The following is an 18,457-nucleotide window of genomic DNA, read 5'->3' as shown; positions in this document are numbered from 1 at the left end:
TTACCCAAAGAATTCAACAGCCCTTTACATACAGGAGGGGACCTACTGTATTTCATCCACCACTGAAGAACAGCCCCGCTACACAGATCAGGAGAAATGAAAAAATTGCATCACCAGCTAAAACAAAGGGGATCTTTAAGGAGGCCAGATTGTACTGGCCCACAGTGGAATTTAGGCTCTAAACACCCTAACTCTTTCAAAGAGTGCTGTGGGCTCTTTAATGACCTAGTAGTCAAGGGTTTAGTTTAATTCAAAGAACTGCACCACAGTGTCCCCACTCACCATACTGAGGTACTGGTCTGGAAATTGTAGTCTGAGGGAACTGTCCCACCTGCCTGTCCAGCAGCATAACTGATCGGAGCAGCCTGGTCTGCCTTGGGGGTCACAAATTCCAGTAAAACCAGGAGCTGTCTTGCTTAGTTTTTCAGGCATGATTGTGTCAAACTACGAAATGTAATAACATTACTATCAATAATAATAATAGCTGAAAATATTTTTTTTGCGTTACCCTGGTATATCAACTGGTTAAAAATAAATGTTTTTAAGGTAATAACAGACACAATCATAAAAAGCTGTATTTGTAAGGCACATACTGTACTGTATACCCGCACTGTGTATATATTGCCTCTACAGTATATCTGTCATACAGTATATTATATTTGAGATCTTGCAGTCAGCACTAATCTTACTTGATATTTTGCACTTAAACCACAGACTATTTTTTGTTGTTGTTGCTGAATTGTGCTTTGCCATCCACAGGTTAATTGGAGCTACTTCTGTGTCTGCGTGTGCTTTCCTTCAGTTTGTCAGATTCTTCCCTCCCCAATTACTAACGTCACTGTTAGGAGTGGATGGTGTGTATAATAAAATTACATGCATGGAAAAGAGGAAAAGCGGATAAAGAACGGAGAATTTCTTGCATGCAGTGTGTCTTGATGCAAAATAATTTAATGAGATACTTCTCTACGGACATTTCCGGGATTGTTACCGTTCCCCATTTTGCGTGTCATGTACCTGGGGTTCTGGTCATTTTTTTTTCCGTAGGGTTTCCATCTGGAGATAACTGTATTCCTGTCTAGTGGATTGGAGTGAAAGTCCGCCATATTCTGCCTTACCACGCCCGGGAGTCGAGCAATTGAGAAAAGGGCTGTATAAATATATTTATTTATGTGTTTTTTTTTTACCATATACATAAAAGGAAAAAGCGTACAGTCTGGAGACTGAATTTCAATTAATAATACAACAAAGAAGATTTTAAGAAATCATCTAGCAAGGATGAAAACCCTTTACAAGATTAGGTAGAGAAAGGCTACGGAGGCTTTCTGAAAGGATCTGTTGCTCAAACTGAGAAAGAAAAGCAGATTAGCCCTGTTAGGATTTTAATAGGGTTCCAGGGGGTTATTTAGAGTTACTGTTTTGTTTAAGAGGAGCTGCAGATTATCAGAAAGAGAAACCAAAAGGGGGGGAGGGGGGCAATTATTACAAAAAAAAATCTTGGTCATTTTTTGTTTTGTTTTTCCTTTTTTTAAAATTCCATTAATCGTGAATGTGTCCGCGTTTTGTGCCGACTGGACTGAGATTTCTCTTCCAAAAGCCGCAAAGGATTTTGATGTTTTATTTTCGCGGGCGCTGTTATTGAAAACATTGTACAATTAAAAGGCACTAGAGTGAAGGAGATTTTTTTTTTTGGAAGAATGACTCTGGAGTCCATCATGGCGTGCTGCCTTAGTGAGGAGGCGAAAGAAGCTAGACGGATCAACGACGAGATCGAAAGGCAGCTCCGCCGAGACAAGAGAGACGCTCGCCGGGAGCTCAAATTGCTATTACTCGGTAAGAAGCAGCTGCGGAGAACGAATATTTAGCCGCGCACAAACAAAATAATTTTCACGCTCAGGCGAAGGAGCGATAGCGTTTTAAGTGCTGGTACACTTACAAAACAGCGGTTAATGTCATGCAAATAAGGTGGTTTCAAGGAAATTTTCACAAGAGTCCGGGGTTTAAACTGCTAACCGTTATTTTATTCTTTCTGTCAGTGATTTGTTAGCGATAATTTAGTGTTTTTCATTTTACGAACGCGCTTCTATTTTCAATAATATAATTTGTCATGTAGTTTCCGCCCTTATTCCGAAAAGGCCAAAGTCTGGGTGCTTTATTGATGGCTATAAGAGGTTCAGAAATTCCTTGCCTGCAAATTATTAACTTAAAATTCATAAATGCCCATGTGGTATACGTTCAAATGCTAAGTTTTCTGAGATCACATCAAAATATATAATCAAATATTTCGCTTTAAAGTAGCCTTTTGACAGCTCTAACATATTGAATCAGGGTTGTAAGTGCAATTCATTTTTTTACTCTGTCCATTTTTGTAATTACTAATACAAGATTATCATTGTACATGAGGAATCAAAAGTGCGTTTTAGGTCAGTGATAAGATCTTGCAGGGGCTCCATGTTAATTTATCAATAAATCTAAGAATGATGGCGCTTCTTAGAAATCATAAAGGCTGTTTTGGATACACCGTTTTATACGGTGAACAGCTATACTTAGAGTGGTGTTGTATAGTCAACTGTACAGGTTTTCTTTATTCTCACTTCAGTTTAAACATTACTAAAGTAAAGATATTGAGTTTTTAGCTCAGTATAGCAACGTCCTTTCATTCGGCAATAGAATAATAATCTTTTGTTAATGTGTGAATCTCTCATAAAAGCCTGGGCATGCTTAACGAATCTTTGGTTCTTTTGGGGGCGTATTTGTTTTAAAGTAGTTTAAATTATGCATTTTAACGACCTGCGAAACAATTGTGGCAGCTGTTAAGCTATCGCATTGGTAAAAGCCCATCAGACTATCAATGAAATAAGTTTTTCGTGAAAGTGCTCGAAGTATTTTTTTAAGATAAAATTGTTCTTCAGAAAGTCAGTGTTAAAGCAGCATACATGATTCTTGCATTGCAAGAATCATTTAGTCTCTTCTGTGGTTTTTAGGACGAGGGCTGCTTCTTGTACTTCACCAGAATGTCTTTACTGTTATTTTCTCGCAAGATACCACAGGTTGCTTTTCATATCCAGATTCACGGTTGATGTAAAAACTCTGTCATGAACCTCTCATAGACATTTGAAAAATTCACAGACGCGTTTATAAAAAGGGAAGATGTTTCTTAATTTGGTTTTGAATCAAAAGGCTTGATACCAGAATAATAGCATCCCAATAAATCCAACCTGATAAAATCCCGTATTGTCGGGGCAAAAGGCACACTGCAGAGCTGAGAGTGGAAGATCTTTAAATCTATCTTCCAACTAAGGAATTTTATTACAGGCGTTGGGGAGGGTATCGTGAGTAATTGAGGTCTGCAATCTTCTTGCCTGGCCTCACCACGTCTGCTGGTGGAGTGGATTCTGGAGGCTGTGATGCGAGTTTGGGGCCCACAGAGTATCTCCATTTGTGAAGTCCTCAGCGGAGCCAAGACACAGATGGATCCTTTGCGGACCTTTGCTGCCTGAACTTTGTACTTGTTCTGCCAGTTGCATGATGGAGCAAACTACCTAAAATGTGCAAAACAAAACTAGACCTGTGGGCATGTGAACCAAGTTTAAAGGATAGAGCAATGGTGTAAAAAAAAAATGCAAGTATCATTTTTGAAAGAGTGTGCATTGCTAGACATGCCCTTTGAAATGTAGGCATTTTTGTTGTCCACATTGGACATGCAAAACGGTGATGTAGACTGCATATGCTTGTTTTATCTTTTTGGTATACTGGTTAGTGCTTCTGTTCAAATCTTATTTAGGAATTACCCATTTGAGGTGCATTGAAACCCACTGGTATCATGATGCATGATGTTTATTAAACAAAATGAACTGTCACATCACAAGTTCTCTGGCTGTGCTGCCAAGGAGTACATTACAAGGTCCAGTTAAGCTATTTTCTAAGCTTGTTTGTGTTGAGGTGCTGGGGCTTTGACTTTCATGGCCCAAGCCTTTTCAAGTTTTTAACTGGACTCATAGATTTACTGTAAAGCCATTTTAATTTGTGTTTTATTTATTGTTCATATTTACTGGTAAGCATGACAGTAACAACGTTTTACAGTACAGTAAATGTACATTTTAATGCTGGATGAATACATATTTAAAATAATACAGAAAAAGATCAAATGGATTTTGTTTCACTGTATGAGAACCATACAGACACAACATCTTTGCTGTCTATTACAGATCCAACGTTTCCTAGTATATGTTGTTCTTACTTAAAATGACACTTTTTCCCGAAATGACTTTCAAATTTAAAAGGTGATAGAGGTGTGGATTATGCAATCTGCTGACATACCTTGGCAGGATATTTCCTAATTGTGCGTACTGTAAATGGGGCTCTTGTTAGAATATTGTGGCCAACAACTAAATGATTTTTACCATTACTTTTTGTTAAATCATTACAATAAATGTTATGTCCTGAAATAGGTAACTGAAATACTTATTAAAAGTTGAAGTTTTTTTCTCAGAACATCTTTCTCTGACTTTGAAACCTAAGTATCCATGTAATTAGCAGTAATAAAGTATGAATGTAAAATGACACAGGTTTTGGCTAAGTAACGATAAAGAAGCAAGAAATATCTAGCTGCTTTGCCTTTTCAGGTCTGTCGTTGATGTTTGAGAGACCCAGGAAAAGTTGGCACTTCATTTTGTGTTAAAGGCGCGATGAAAGCTTACACCAGTTTTGTGCATAGGGTGTACACCTTGTAGTTGTTCATTGTTTTCAAAGCAGTTGCTCACTTTGCCTAAAGGGAAATAGAAAAGTATGTTATGGCAGGTTGAACAGGTATGTTTAGGTTGATAGTGAAATGTGATAGTGAAAGCAGAGAGAATTTTACTGTTTCGGTGTCTCGCACGCATAAGCACAGCGCACTGCATGCACAAATCACTGAATTCCTTCATTTAGAAATTGTGCTAACAAGTGCATTATCTTAATATGTCTTATTAAAACTATTTTACGCAACTTGATATTTTGAGCTCTCACTTTAGTGGAACACAATATAGCAGTATGACAACAACTTAAAAAGTAGAGGATCTGTAATTTTCCATAATATAGCCCGCGTTTTTTAAAAGATTCACATCACGTCTAAAGGGGTGTGTACTTTTTCAAGTGAGATTGATTGGTGAACGTTGTTATACATTCATTGAGAAATCATACAAAGCAACAAACTTGTTTTAGCTTGTTTAGAATTTTGCTTGGTCTCCCCACACAGTGATTATTCTACTGTCCTTCATAAATATTGTCCTGTAATGTAAGGGAAAGACTTGCCTAGATCTAGTCTGTTAAGGACAAAAGTACTCCCCCTCCTGCATGCAAAATTCTATAGTGTAATTATTGTTATTTTCGTAAATGATTATACATTTTTGCTGGGGTATATAACCTTATGTTTATTATTATTGACATACAGTAGTTTTTTCGATACATTGTTGGCACATCGTGACAAACTGTACTCCATATTTATTCAGCATCTTGGACTGGAAATAATGAACAATCCTATTATGAATGAACAATCTTATTATTTTCACAACAGGCAAGACTAAGTAATTATTCTGTTGATCCCCACTTCAAAAAACAAAATATATTTATGTATGTATCGAAGTGGAGGCCTTTTCTAAACCTTGAATGATGGTTGGAATCTGTACATTTAGCTTGCTGTTGATATATACTGTATCTTACTCCTAACTAAACTGTTCACTGACTGCTTAGATGTAAATTGTAATTGGGATAGGTTGAAGTTATAAATGAAGCACATTATTCAGTACTGAGGTTTCTGAACAGTTTTTGTGTTTTTTAATAATGACCTATATAATAATTTATATAGAAAGTTCCTTCTTACTAGGTTAAAATATTGAGAAGGGCTGACACAGACGTTTAGTTGTTTTGAGTTGCCATGATTGCAGCAGCCTTCAGACGCGTTGTCGAAAAAAAACCTTGTAGCTCTTTTTTTACCTGGGACGGCTGTCTCATGGCTGTTTTCAGTAGCCAAGAGAAAAGACACTTGGATACCTTCTTAAGTTGTGAATAAGAATTAACCACATATAGCCTTTGAATTTTAATAGGCATAGACACTTAGAAATACAGAATCCTAATGTTTTAACAGGATTTGGTAGGATAAAGTTAAGTGTATTTTGTAATTGGGTTTTGTGCTGTCGTGACAGATTCAGAATGTTTAAAATTTGCCAGAAGCATACTGTAGGTCACAGTGCATGCAAATAAGATGCCCCAACACAAGTGATCAGTTAGCTCAGGGTTTTGGGGCTGACCTTGATACTGGGGACCCTATTACCTGCTGACTTTTGTTCTAGCTGAACTCTTTATTTAACCGAATCGAACAGCCGAGTTGCTTGGTCATCACCTTTGCAATTTTCATCTTCTCAAAACGTGAAGACCTTCGATTCTAGATACGTGTTAAAAAGCAGCTGCCAACACGTTTTAGTACAAAGGATGAAAAATAATCCTGTTGTGAGCTCAACAAAGTGTTCAGTCATGTACCCAAGATCACAGCTGTGCTTAAAAGCAGCAGGCACGTGGATCTGTGAATGCTGGGTGCCCTACATGCAGTGGCATTAAGATTTTATATGAAATATAAGGGCATAAGCATGTGTGATACACAGAATACTTGAAACACATCCTCTCAGTGCCATTTCATTCTTATTTAAAAAATATCTTGATGTGGGGGATCTGTCCACCGGTTCAGTAAGTGGGAGGCATCTTGTTGTGGTGGACTTAGAAAGACTGCTGTACAAACTGCCTTTAGCTTGATTCGGTTTAAGTCCACTGCTAGATAGCCATCTGTCATCTTTATCACTGCAGCTCCAGCTCTTTCAAACTGTATCTGTCAGTTTGGCACAGTTTGATTTCAGCTTCAGGGCAACCGCTAAGTGCTGTTAATGTAGAAGTGAGAAGGGGTGTCTTTTTACAGTCAACGTAATTTAGAGCACATTTCCTGTACTGTACCTGGTTTCACAGATTTATTAGGCAAATGTAAAGCTGGCAGTAAGATAACACAAATATACTGTTAATTCTGAATACTGATCACGTGTTAAACTATAATTTCTACACACCATCTCTTTTCAACCCGCACTTATGATCAGAGCAGTATGTGGATTTAATAAATGTTCTTAGTAAAATCTTTAAATTACAGAAGGAAGCCTTGAGAGTCCGAGCTCTTCTTTTTTTTTCCATTTCTCCCTTGTAATCCTTCAAGCTACGGACTGTAGCTGTAACAGCAAAGAACACAAACCTGATGCACAAAGATGTCTCTTGATCGATGCCCAAGAATAATGACAAGAACATGCATCTTCATTTAAATAGCATGGAGAGGCTGTTCTGGTACTGTTGACATTGTAGCAATTGTTACACAGGATGACAGGGGAATTATATATAGCCTGCCTATTAAGTAATACTTTTAAAGTGATCTGTGTGCCCCATCTGGTGTATCCCCTACTGGGAGCAAGTGTACCATCTCTTTTGCTGTCTGATCCAAACAGTTCACATTTGCAGCAGACCTGGTCGGTAGAAGCTAATAGATTATAAGGTACAGTATCATTTGAGCCCATCGATACTGTTGGCCTCTAAATACTGCGCAGTAAAATCCCAATTTGCAAGGAGTAAGCTAGTGTCTGTATGCATGGTATTGGTTTAGTTTGCAAACAAAAATCTCTTCATTTTTCAAAATGGATTGTATTTTTTATTAGACTCATGCACTTGAGCTCTAAGTGGCCATGAAAGATTGAATTTGCCATGCCAAATTTTGTGGCTGTCCATGATTTTTCTTTTTTTTTAGTAATGTAAGGAGATTACTGACTATTTCAAGGTAACAGGAGTAAACATATTCTAGGAAATTCTTAATTGTAGTTAGAGGTAAAGTTCCTCAATGCTATACAACTAAGCAATCTAAATAGAAAATATAAAATGTGAAAAAGTTTGGTGCTGTGACCCATCTGCAGGGGTGTTTTGTCTATTCTAGGATTCCTTTATGTAATATGCACAAAAAACTACTTTCACCAAAGTTTTGGTCAACTTGTTCCGAAGCCAGCCAAGTACCGTATTTTTTAAGTTTTTTTTTTACTCTGTGCTGTTGATATTTTGTTCCATATCTCCCTTAATGATATGGGAATATAGTGTGAAATTTGGAACTTTGAATTCACCCCGTTTCCCAGGGCCGAAGATGTGACTGTACACCGAAGAGTAAGGGAGGTAGATCTGACTTCACAGGCCCACTGTAGTCTTTTCTGCTGCTGAGAAGGCAACTTCAGAGCACAGACCTACAGCCCAGCCAGGTGGGGTGGCACTTTTGGACAGGCTCTGATAAATGTGTGCTGATGTTTTCAGGACGCCATTGGTGGTGTTTGATCTCCATCTGGGTCTCCAATATGTAATTTTTGCTCTAAACAATGGTTAATAATCAACAAATAAGTTGAACATGAACATGTTTAGAAAGTGGGCGAATTATATTTTGTATAATCTTTTTAGGGCATTAAAATATTGCGGAGCACACCACTATATGTAATCACTTCGCTCATAATATTTTGGTTCTGGTCATGAAAATGGCCGTAGCAATGAATGGAATGGTCAGCTTTTTAATTTCTACTAAAAGGTTCAGCTGCTCAAATGGGCGCACAGTTAAAATGGTCAAACCCGATAGCAGGGAATGTATTTATAATGAAAAGGGAAGCGGTCCCTATGGTGGCAGACAAGCTTTCAGTTCATTCTTGTCGGGTTAAGGCTCTCTCAGTTTTGTTGTTCTAATAGGGATCATCAGAAACCAAATGTCACACTTGATTGTTTTGACTTCATTAACTATATAAAAACAGACAAATTCTCTTGAATCATTTTATTAAAATGTGTGCGAGGTGGTAATTAAATGCATTGTCTGTTTGTCATGCAGTACATGACTGCGGTGAAACTAAGGTCCTTTTATAAACCTGCCTACTCAGCAGGCAGACAACCCTGACAAAAGAGTTTTGCAGGCGTTTTCCTGTCACCTTTTTAAAGTGTTGGACATTCTGACATTGTCAAATGGACATTGTAAATATGTGAGCAACAATGTCTGTTTTTGTAGGGGTTTTTTCATAATGGTAATTACAACTGCTTGCATTTCTTAGACTTTTCTAAGTCTAAAGGATCCCAACTCGTTGTGCATGTAGCGAAAGGGACCCGCTTCATCCAGTGCTGATGTTTAATGCCCAGCCGGGAGCCAGCAGGTCAGGTGGAGAAGTGAGAAATTGACCCCCCTGCAGAATAACTGGGGAAATTCCAGGCCAGATTCTGCAAACTTGAGCAGCGTTTAGCCAGTGTGGGATTTAGTTGCAATTCAGTGACCAACATGCACCACTTGTTGCAATTAAATATTGTATTTTCACCACATTTAGCAATGAAATGTGTGAGTTTATTTTCATTTTATAATGCATTTTACATTTTCTTGGCTCAAAGTTATTGATATATATAAATATATGATTATTGCATTTTAATCCAGTGTTACAAACTACTGAGCATGTTTTGGGGGTATTTTTATTTTTTATATCCTTAGTTTTTACTGTGAATCTCAAATAGTGCAAATGATTTTTTTAAATTTCGGAATAGATCATACAGTATACAGATGAAATAGTTTTTAAAGGATTTCTTTGAATTTGAGCAGTCAATTATGTTATATGTGCTAAAATTAATTTGTTTACCTCCTGCTTTTGAGATTAATGGAGATACCTCTCATTTATTGGGATTTTGTATGGATGAAGATAGTAAAACAGTGATACTATGATCAGTGGATATAGGGTCAATATGAGCCAAATTGGTTGGCCTTACATTCTTTGTAGCAGCATGATATAATGGATAGGGCTCTCTACTCTACTACGGAGTGTACTGTAGGCTCATGATTTCAGATCTTGAATGGGATGCTGCTGTTGTATCTATGAATAAGGCCCTTTTCACAAACTGGTGAAGAAAATGCTCTTTGCGTTGGTCGTCATGGTAACTGAGAATATGTTTTAATTTGACTTAACTGATAATATATCGGAATAAAAAGTGCATGTACCATTTTTGCTGAATAATGCTATCTGATGAAGCAAATGGTAATTGGGCACAATTGATGTTGCCAGTCTACAGATTTCAGTGGATTGAGGCCTATGTGTTGAAATTTTGGCCATATCAAATGTCTTTCTCATTTTGGTAAAGTTTTAAGTTGGAGTTTCATTTCACTTTTGTTTGGTTATGCCAAATTACAGTGGTTCATGAAGTGAAATTTTGAACTGACGTTTTTTGAAAGTAGTATATGATGTAAACTGTTTCTGAAACCTGATTTTCAGTCCGCAGCCTTGTAGATTTTGTACGGTGCCCTAAGCCTGAGGTGAAATCTATTAAACCATTATAATCCTTCTTTAATATAATTTTCACTCCTAGTAAGGCAAAAGAAGAAAGCGATTTGTAGTTCAGTCTAGAAGCTAGGTGAGATAATAAGGCTTTCATTGGCAGAGGCTGTGAAGAATAATATTTGCTCTTTGGGGAAACTCAGTATAAGAGGGTCTCACTCAGTGTGCTGCCCAACGTATGTGCAGATGACAAGTTTACTAATTCTTACTGTACTTTTATGCAGAAGAAGCAGCAACTGAAATTGACAGTCAGGTTATGTTAACAGAGTTGCAGTCCTTTTTAAACAATCAGACAGACGAGGGCAAACAGCAGAACTGGTGCACATGACGTTTGGGAAATTTGTGAGTCTGTAGATACACCCTGACTGACCAGACATACTTAATGTGACAAGTCACACATTCGTGACATAAATGCAGCTTATATGTTCTGTAGGAGTTGCAATGCTAAGTCCTGTAACTAAAAACTCAATACTTCACATTTTTTACTCATTTCCTCTGTTTTATTCTTCTTTCATTTTTTAAAGTTAGATATCTGTGTTCTTGTTAGGTTAAAAAAAATCTTAGTCATTTTCAGCTCTGAACGGTGAATATCTAGTGCCTATTTTCACGACGTGACATGACATGATCGTACTATATCTTTTATTGACCTAAACTGAGGAGTTTTTAATAATTTCTTTTCTTGATACACACTCCTCTAGGATTTCCATTTGCCACTCTCATCACATGCACACCATTATTATTAGACATAAGATCAAGTAAGAATTAAAGGACGCCTGTCTACCAAAGAGCGCGATACATTTAAGATGTGTGTAAGAATGTATACATTTATCAACAGAATCCATTTATCAAAATGAAAGTTCTCTATTGTGAAAATATTGATTAGAGAAAAGTGTTGTAGAAGGTATAGCAGCAGTAAATATTGCCAAACATTTGCAGATATCCACAAGAGCCCTGAGCTCTCAATTTGTACAGCCCCTTACTTCATTCACTATAGCTTGTTTGCTGTTTCCTGCCTTTTGAGACGCCACCATTCCTTGCCAGTGACTTTCGATTTTCATTTTTTATCAGATAGGGATCAATTATGGGTGTAGTGATGTCAAAGAAAGTTTTCATTGTACTGTCTGCAAGTGGTTTGTGCCATTGACTGACTTCAATAAAGTTCTACCATTGTCATCAGTCCAAGAATGGAGTACTTTTAAGGAAGTCCATATACAGTTCTTATATACAGTGTTGGTTGCTTTCTTTAATTTAAATAGCTTACCACAAAATGTTTATGCAGGGCTAATAATAAATAATTTCCCTGGCGGATATCTAGAATGGAAAATAGTGTCAGAGTAGTCTCGCAGATCTGGACAGAACACAAAATACGATTGATAAAAATACCAATAAGCTTGGCTCTCTTTAATTAAAACGGTATTAGGTGGAATCTATAACATCAGAAAAATGTTCAGTAAAACAAGCCAACAACATCAAAAGAGACAGAATGTAATTAAGATGTGTCCTAAATGTGTCAGTACTGCTGGTTGCCTTTAAGGAGCTTGTCCCGAATTAAGACATTTTTCAGCAGACAGTTTTAATATTGATATAAATGTGTCCTATCTGGATGAAAGTGGAATGTTTCAGTTTTATCCCCTATGGCACTATCTTAGTATCCCAGGGCAAGACTAGGAAGTGAAATCATGTCTTAAAGGAAAATGCAATCGAAATAAGAGAAGTTTTAGCTCATTAGTAGTTGTGGGCAGTAGGTGAACCTGGCATGTGGTTAATGCTGTGTGGCAAGCTGAGGAGACGCTGGATGACTTAAATCACTCTAACCTTGCAGCTTAAGATCACTAGTGTACGGTCTGCTAATAACATATCCCATAGCAATACTTGACATTTGGTCCCAACCTGTTGGTTTCTTTGGTGAGTACCTTTACCGTGTGAGCCTCACTCTAGCCTTTTAAAATTAACATTAGCAGAAACGTTACATTACATTAAAACCTGGAGATTGCCAGCCTCTAAAATAGAAATATTGAGGGTGTTAAGCAGAGTTAATTAATCCTAGGTTAGGTTAAGGATAAAGTGCTTGCATGAGCAGAGTGGCTAATTGGAGGCAAAACTGGTTTTTGTATTGTTAAGCCAATTGAGAGTACAAGACTACTGCAGGATGGGCAGCTAGCAGGATAAGCAGTGTAGCAAAACAGTGTTGGTAAACCCTTATAGCTGGGCGTGCAGGCACAACTGAGGTACAGGGTAAAGGGACTTGAACCCGTGTCCCGCTGGTAAAGAGTAATTGTTCGCAGCAGTAGAACTGCTGGTGTTCCAGCCAAGCTCTCTCTGAATCCCCTGCACTCTTGCAAGCTAAACAAATCCCTTTTTGACTCTCAGTGGATTTCAGGATCAAGTGATGGAATGTGCACTTACTCCTGGTACAGTTTTCCCACTATGTAAGTTTTCTCCCTGTGGTCCTGGAGATTCTCCAATAACATGGGGAGCTCCCATTTGTTGAAAGGGTCAAGCAACTGGACAAATGGCAACTTTTCTCACTTTGATACTTCGCAGTCTTCTGTTTAGATAAGACTTTATTGATCCCGAAGGGAAATTGAGGTTATGAAATTCAGATTAGCTGAAATTGTTACCTTTCTGTTTTAATCTATCCCGTTAAAGAACACAGAGTTTAGCAGGGCATTGATCAGTCTTTCCTTTGTGTTCCTTGTGTAGTCAAGATCTGGAAGTGGTCAGTTCACGGGAAGAGTTATTAGGACCCTCCCCATGAACCTGTTCTAAGAAAGCAAGGACGTGCATCACCGGCATTCATGATCATTGACAGCTGAGGCCGTGTCTGGTCTTGATTTGTTGTATCAGCTGTCTGTGCCATTAACAGCTGCTGGATAAGAGAAGGAGGGTCTGCTACTTCTGGAGGTCCAGGTCGCATAAGGTGAACATTATTCAGATGTGTATGGTTCACTCTTTACAATTCCCCTCTATACTGGATCTGTTGTCCTTGACTTACTGCTGCCTTGACATTCCAACCCAATGAGCAAGCAACTATAATCAGAGTTGTTGAGAAACAGTTCCTGATTGACCTGAAACTGTCCCATAAAATATTTTCCTAAAACGAATTCTAGAGCATCCACCATCTGTTCTTTGTTCCAGTTTTGAGTGGCAGATCATCTTTTCTGCACTTTCAGTTGTGGTATTACCAAACAGGGGTTAATCTTTATTTCATGACTCGTAACAATCATCATATCATCACCCTGTTGAGGTCATGTGTCTGTCTTTCTTACTCTTGATTCTTAGATTCCAGAACAGGTTTTTGCTGCTTTGTGTTAGACTGCAGTGAGAGTTTCAAGACTACTCTTCACCAGAAGGAACACTGTTCTCATTTGTATTTGAGTTGGGAAGAGAGAAAAATTCTTAGTTTATAAATTCCATCTGTTTCTTTAGTTTTTGAAGTGGAAAGGGCTTAAAATGCATCTGATAGTGTCTGTGTATATGAAATATTTTATTTAACAATTAAGTTAAATTCTACATTCTAAATTGGTCCTCCTTGTGTTTTTTATGTTATGGCTTTATGTGAGGAAATAGACATTAGTATTTAACAGTGTGTTCCTACAGTTCATTGCCTTCAGATTGACTGCAGATAGTTGTTTTATCTTAAGCAAGCTGTGTATCTAAAATTTGTCTCTTGCTTAACGGCTCTGTAAGCTTGTTCTTTGACTTGGGAGAGAGTACTTAATTCCATTGTTAAAACATGTACGTACTGTTAGAAATTATTAAATGTTCGGTGTTCATTGTATAGTTCTAATATTCAGTAACAGATTCATAATGTGGAGAGACTACTGAGTAGAGCATTGATTTATAGGTGTTATTAAAGATGTTAACTCGTCTCCATTTTAAAATACAGGATACCTTTAGTTCAGATCTTGTTGGTGCATTGTGTCTTTTCTGGTTAGATATGTCACAGGTCAGCTAAATATGTCTAAACTTTTTTCCTAGAGGGGAAATTTTGAATAAATAGTTCAGTAATCCTGTGACATTCTTTGTGACATTAGGTCTTAGAACAAGTTAGGTCTCTAATATTTGAATGTAAAGGAAACAAAGGATTCCCTACTTTCCTAGCATAAGCAAGGCTCAAAGTTAATGTGCATTTCTGTATTTAACAAGTGGTTCATATATTCATTAAGGCTTGCCCATTTTTTATAATTTAATGTTTCTTACAAAATGAACTGTTTGATGTCTTTTGCCATTTAATTCTCAAATGAAAATCCGATTGTGAATTTTGAACTATCTTTTCCTCTCAGTCCAAGCAATGAAGCAAAAGGAAAAAATACAGGGCTCATCCTTGGTGCACCTGAAGACATTCACGTTCCAGTGCCTCTAAAATGAAATCCCTATGTTTAACACATTTGGAAAATGAGAGTAAACAGTTTTACGGTACTAAAATATTAAATATGTGAGCAAAGGTTAATTCTTTGCGATGGGGAATGATAATCCCCTGCCATGCAGTGTCAAAGGTGGAATGCTGAGATGTGAAAAAATGCACTGTAGATGAGCAAATCAGGACATCCAGCTCTCTTTTAATTGTGGGTGTTTGCTCCATACTGCTTTGTTTTGATACATATATACCTCTTTACCATGTCATTACCACGGTTCTGCCCAGTCATTTCATTGATTAGCAAAAATCTTTGAAATTCATATTTACAGTGCCTTGCGAAAGTATTCGGCCCCCTTGAACTTTTCAACCTTTTGCCACATTTCAGGCTTCAAACATAAAGATATAAATTTTTTATTTTATGTGAAGAATCACCAACAAGTGGGACACAATTGTGAAGTGGAACGAAATCTATTGGATTTTTGAAACTTTTTTAACTAATAAAAAAATGAAAAGTGGGGCGTGCAAAATTATTCGGCCCCTTTACTTTCAGTGCAGCAAACTCACTCCAGAAGTTCAGCGAGGATCTCTGAATGATCCAATGTTGTCCTAAATGACTGATGGTGATAAATAGAATCCACCTGTGTGTAATCAAGTCTCTGTATAAATGCACCTGCTCTGTGATAGTCTCAAGGTTCTGTTGAAAGCGCAGAGAGCATCATGAAGACCAAGGAACACACCAGGCAGGTCCGTAATACTGTTGTGGAGAAGTTTAAAGCCGGATTTGGATACAAAAAGATTTCCCAAGCTTCAAACATCCCAAGGAGCACTGTGCAAGCGATCATCTTGAAATGGAAGGAGTATCAGACCACTGCAAATCTACCAAGACCTGGCCGTCCCTCTAAACTTTCAGCTCAGACAAGGAGAAGACTGATCAGAGATGCAGCCAAGAGGCCCATGATCACTCTGGATGAACTGCAGAGAACTACAGCTGAGGTGGGAGAGTCTGTCCATAGGACAACAATCAGTCTTGCACTGCACAAATCTGGCCTTTATGGAAGAGTGGCAAGAAGAAAGCCATTTCTCAAAGATATCCATAAAAAGTCTCGTCTAAAGTTTGCCACAAGCCACCTGGGAGACACCCCAAACATGTGGAAGAAGGTGCTCTGGTCAGATGAAACCAAAATCGAACTTTTTGGCCACAATGCAAAACGATATGTTTGGCGTAAAAGCAACACAGCTCATCACCCTCAACACACCATCCCCACTGTCAAACATGGTGGTGGCAGCATCATGGTTTGGGCCTGCTTTTCTTCAGCAGGGACAGGGAAGATGGTTAAAATTGAGGGGAAGATGGATGCAGCCAAATACAGGACCATTCTGGATGAAAACCTGTTGGAGTCTGCAAAAGACCTGAAACTGGGACGGAGATTTATCTTCCAACAAGACAATGATCCCAAACATACAGCAAAATCTACAAAGGAATGGTTCACAAATAAACGTATCCAGGTGTTTGAATGGCCAAGTCAAAGTCCAGACCTGAATCCAATCGAGAATCTGTGGAAAGAGCTGAAAACTGCTGTTCACAAACGCTCTCCATCCAACCTCACTGAGCTCGAGCTGTTTTGCAAGGAAGAATGGGCAAGAATTTCAGTCTCTCGATGTGCAAAACTGATAGAGACATACCCCAAGTGACTTGCAGCTGTAATCGCAGCAAAAGGTGGCTCTACAAAGTATTAACGCAAGGGGGCCGAATAATTTTGCACGCCCCACTTTTCATTTTTTTATTAGTTAAAAAAGTTTCAAAAAATCCAATAGATTTCGTTCCACTTCACAATTGTGTCCCACTTGTTGGTGATTCTTCACATAAAATAAAAAATTTATATCTTTATGTTTGAAGCCTGAAATGTGGCAAAAGGTTGAAAAGTTCAAGGGGGCCGAATACTTTCGCAAGGCACTGTAGGTTTAAAACATGGAAGTATGTTTTAGCCTGAGAACAGGAGGCCTTTTTTCTCACAGAAAGTTGTGAGAGGGGTGCATGTTACCCAGCCTTGTTTTTGTAGCTGTCACCCTGGTACATTTTCAGGAGATGGTTAGAAGACATTATTTTTAATCAATTAGTTAACAGTGAGCAAATGAGTTAAATGGGCCAATTGGATTCCTCTTGCTGGTAATTTGTTTTACAGAAGTAATGAACCTTACAAGCCAAGTGTAGGACATCCCCTGCCATGACCATATCCCACTCTCCCCAGAAAAGCTGGCAAAAGGTGAAGTGATTCTTTTAGAGTCATGTCTGCAATCTAGATAAGCATTAAATACACACTTTTCTGTGCTGCTGTGCATCTGTTGGTAGGAAGGTTTAATGCTGGCAAAAAGTATTAAATACTACTAAGGTACAGTTTACTAAATAAAGACTAAGGACTATTTAGGATCCCACTTTGATACTGTATTTAGCTGTCTTACCAGGAAAATAGGCACGAGCAGATGGTGACCTATATATAACTATATAACCCAAATACCACAGATACTGTAGGTTATCATGTTTTTCCCAGTAAAAACACACATTTTAAGTAGCATTTGCAGAAACTATCAAAAATAATCTGGCACATCCCATTCAAGGTGTTGCCCAGACGTGTGCTGTGTCCTTCAAGGATGGGCTACAGGGTGGCTACGTCTCTAACTAGGAATAGACCATTCTTGTAAGAGGCGATTGCAAATTCTTGTTTCAGAATGTGGTACTGTATTTCATCATTTTTATTGCACTTTTGTCCAAAGAAGATGTTTCACAATGTCATGTATGAATAACACTGCGGCATGAAAAATGTACCCATTTGCTCACGATGTGATGAACTTTATTAGCCAATGCCAGAGCTATGGAGTAAAGCCTGGCCGTTATGTTGTTGGATTTCGTATCAGCAGTAGTAAAGCAAAGTAGTTACTATTCTTCTCAAAACCACAGGGATCTGTTTAGTTTTGGAGTTCAGAAATTAGTTGTTTTCAGACCTTTGTAATAGTGTTTGGATTGTATACGTATTATTTGAAAATGAGTTCTGATTAGGCAGATAAGCATATGGTGGAGAACATGGTTAAAAACAAGTCCCACACCTAATATTTATCATAGAGAACAAAGCACGCCTAAGTAAATTTTAGCTTGTTGACTCTCACAACCACTGACTCCTGAGGGAGGAGGGCAGTACACACTGACACAGTTGCAAAGCAGAAGTGACAAAAAGAGGTGTAGAAAATGAAACCATGACTAAGAGGCAGCTCAGTGCTTATGACACATGTCTGATCAAAGGTGACAGAAAAGCGCATAACTGCATTGATCTCAAAAAGTTATTGAATGGCAAAAGATGGGTTCTTGAACTGTAACGTTTGTTGGCAATATATAACTTAATTCAAATGTACGTATACAATTAAAAAATGTCTGAAATGTTAAAGATATATGAATTACTTTGCCAAATAAAATACAGAAAAGAAGCCAAGGACTGACACCACTATGCCCCACGCGTGCAGTTATTCCAGTGGAACCAATGCCCAGCAGTGTCTTACTGCTGGCTTATTAATGTTTGACTGTTTGAAAAATCTCTACATCTTTTTTTATAAATGGTCACCAAAGTGCAGTCAACAACATCTGCCAAATTTCAAAAGATTCATTCAGCCCTTTCCTGTGTTTAAGGATGCACAACAATTTGGAAGAGCAGGGAGAATT

General features: G+C 38.0%; 1 protein-coding gene across 1 annotated transcript in view; it reads left to right on the top strand.

Moving 5' to 3' along the window:
* The first annotated feature begins 838 nt into the window (after positions 1-838).
* The window catches only part of LOC102686598 (guanine nucleotide-binding protein G(q) subunit alpha), a 63,567-nt gene continuing 45,948 nt past the window's right edge, over positions 839-18,457 (top strand). The window contains exon 1 of the mRNA XM_006626882.3: positions 839-1,830. Within this exon, the coding sequence (XP_006626945.1) occupies positions 1,695-1,830 (136 nt within the window). The 5' untranslated portion in view covers positions 839-1,694. The remainder of the gene's footprint in view (positions 1,831-18,457) is intronic.

This window comes from Lepisosteus oculatus, chromosome 3 (genome assembly GCF_040954835.1).
Source record: "Lepisosteus oculatus isolate fLepOcu1 chromosome 3, fLepOcu1.hap2, whole genome shotgun sequence".
Classification (NCBI taxonomy): Eukaryota; Metazoa; Chordata; class Actinopteri; order Semionotiformes; family Lepisosteidae; genus Lepisosteus; species Lepisosteus oculatus.
This window is presented reverse-complemented; position numbering and strand designations above follow the sequence as displayed.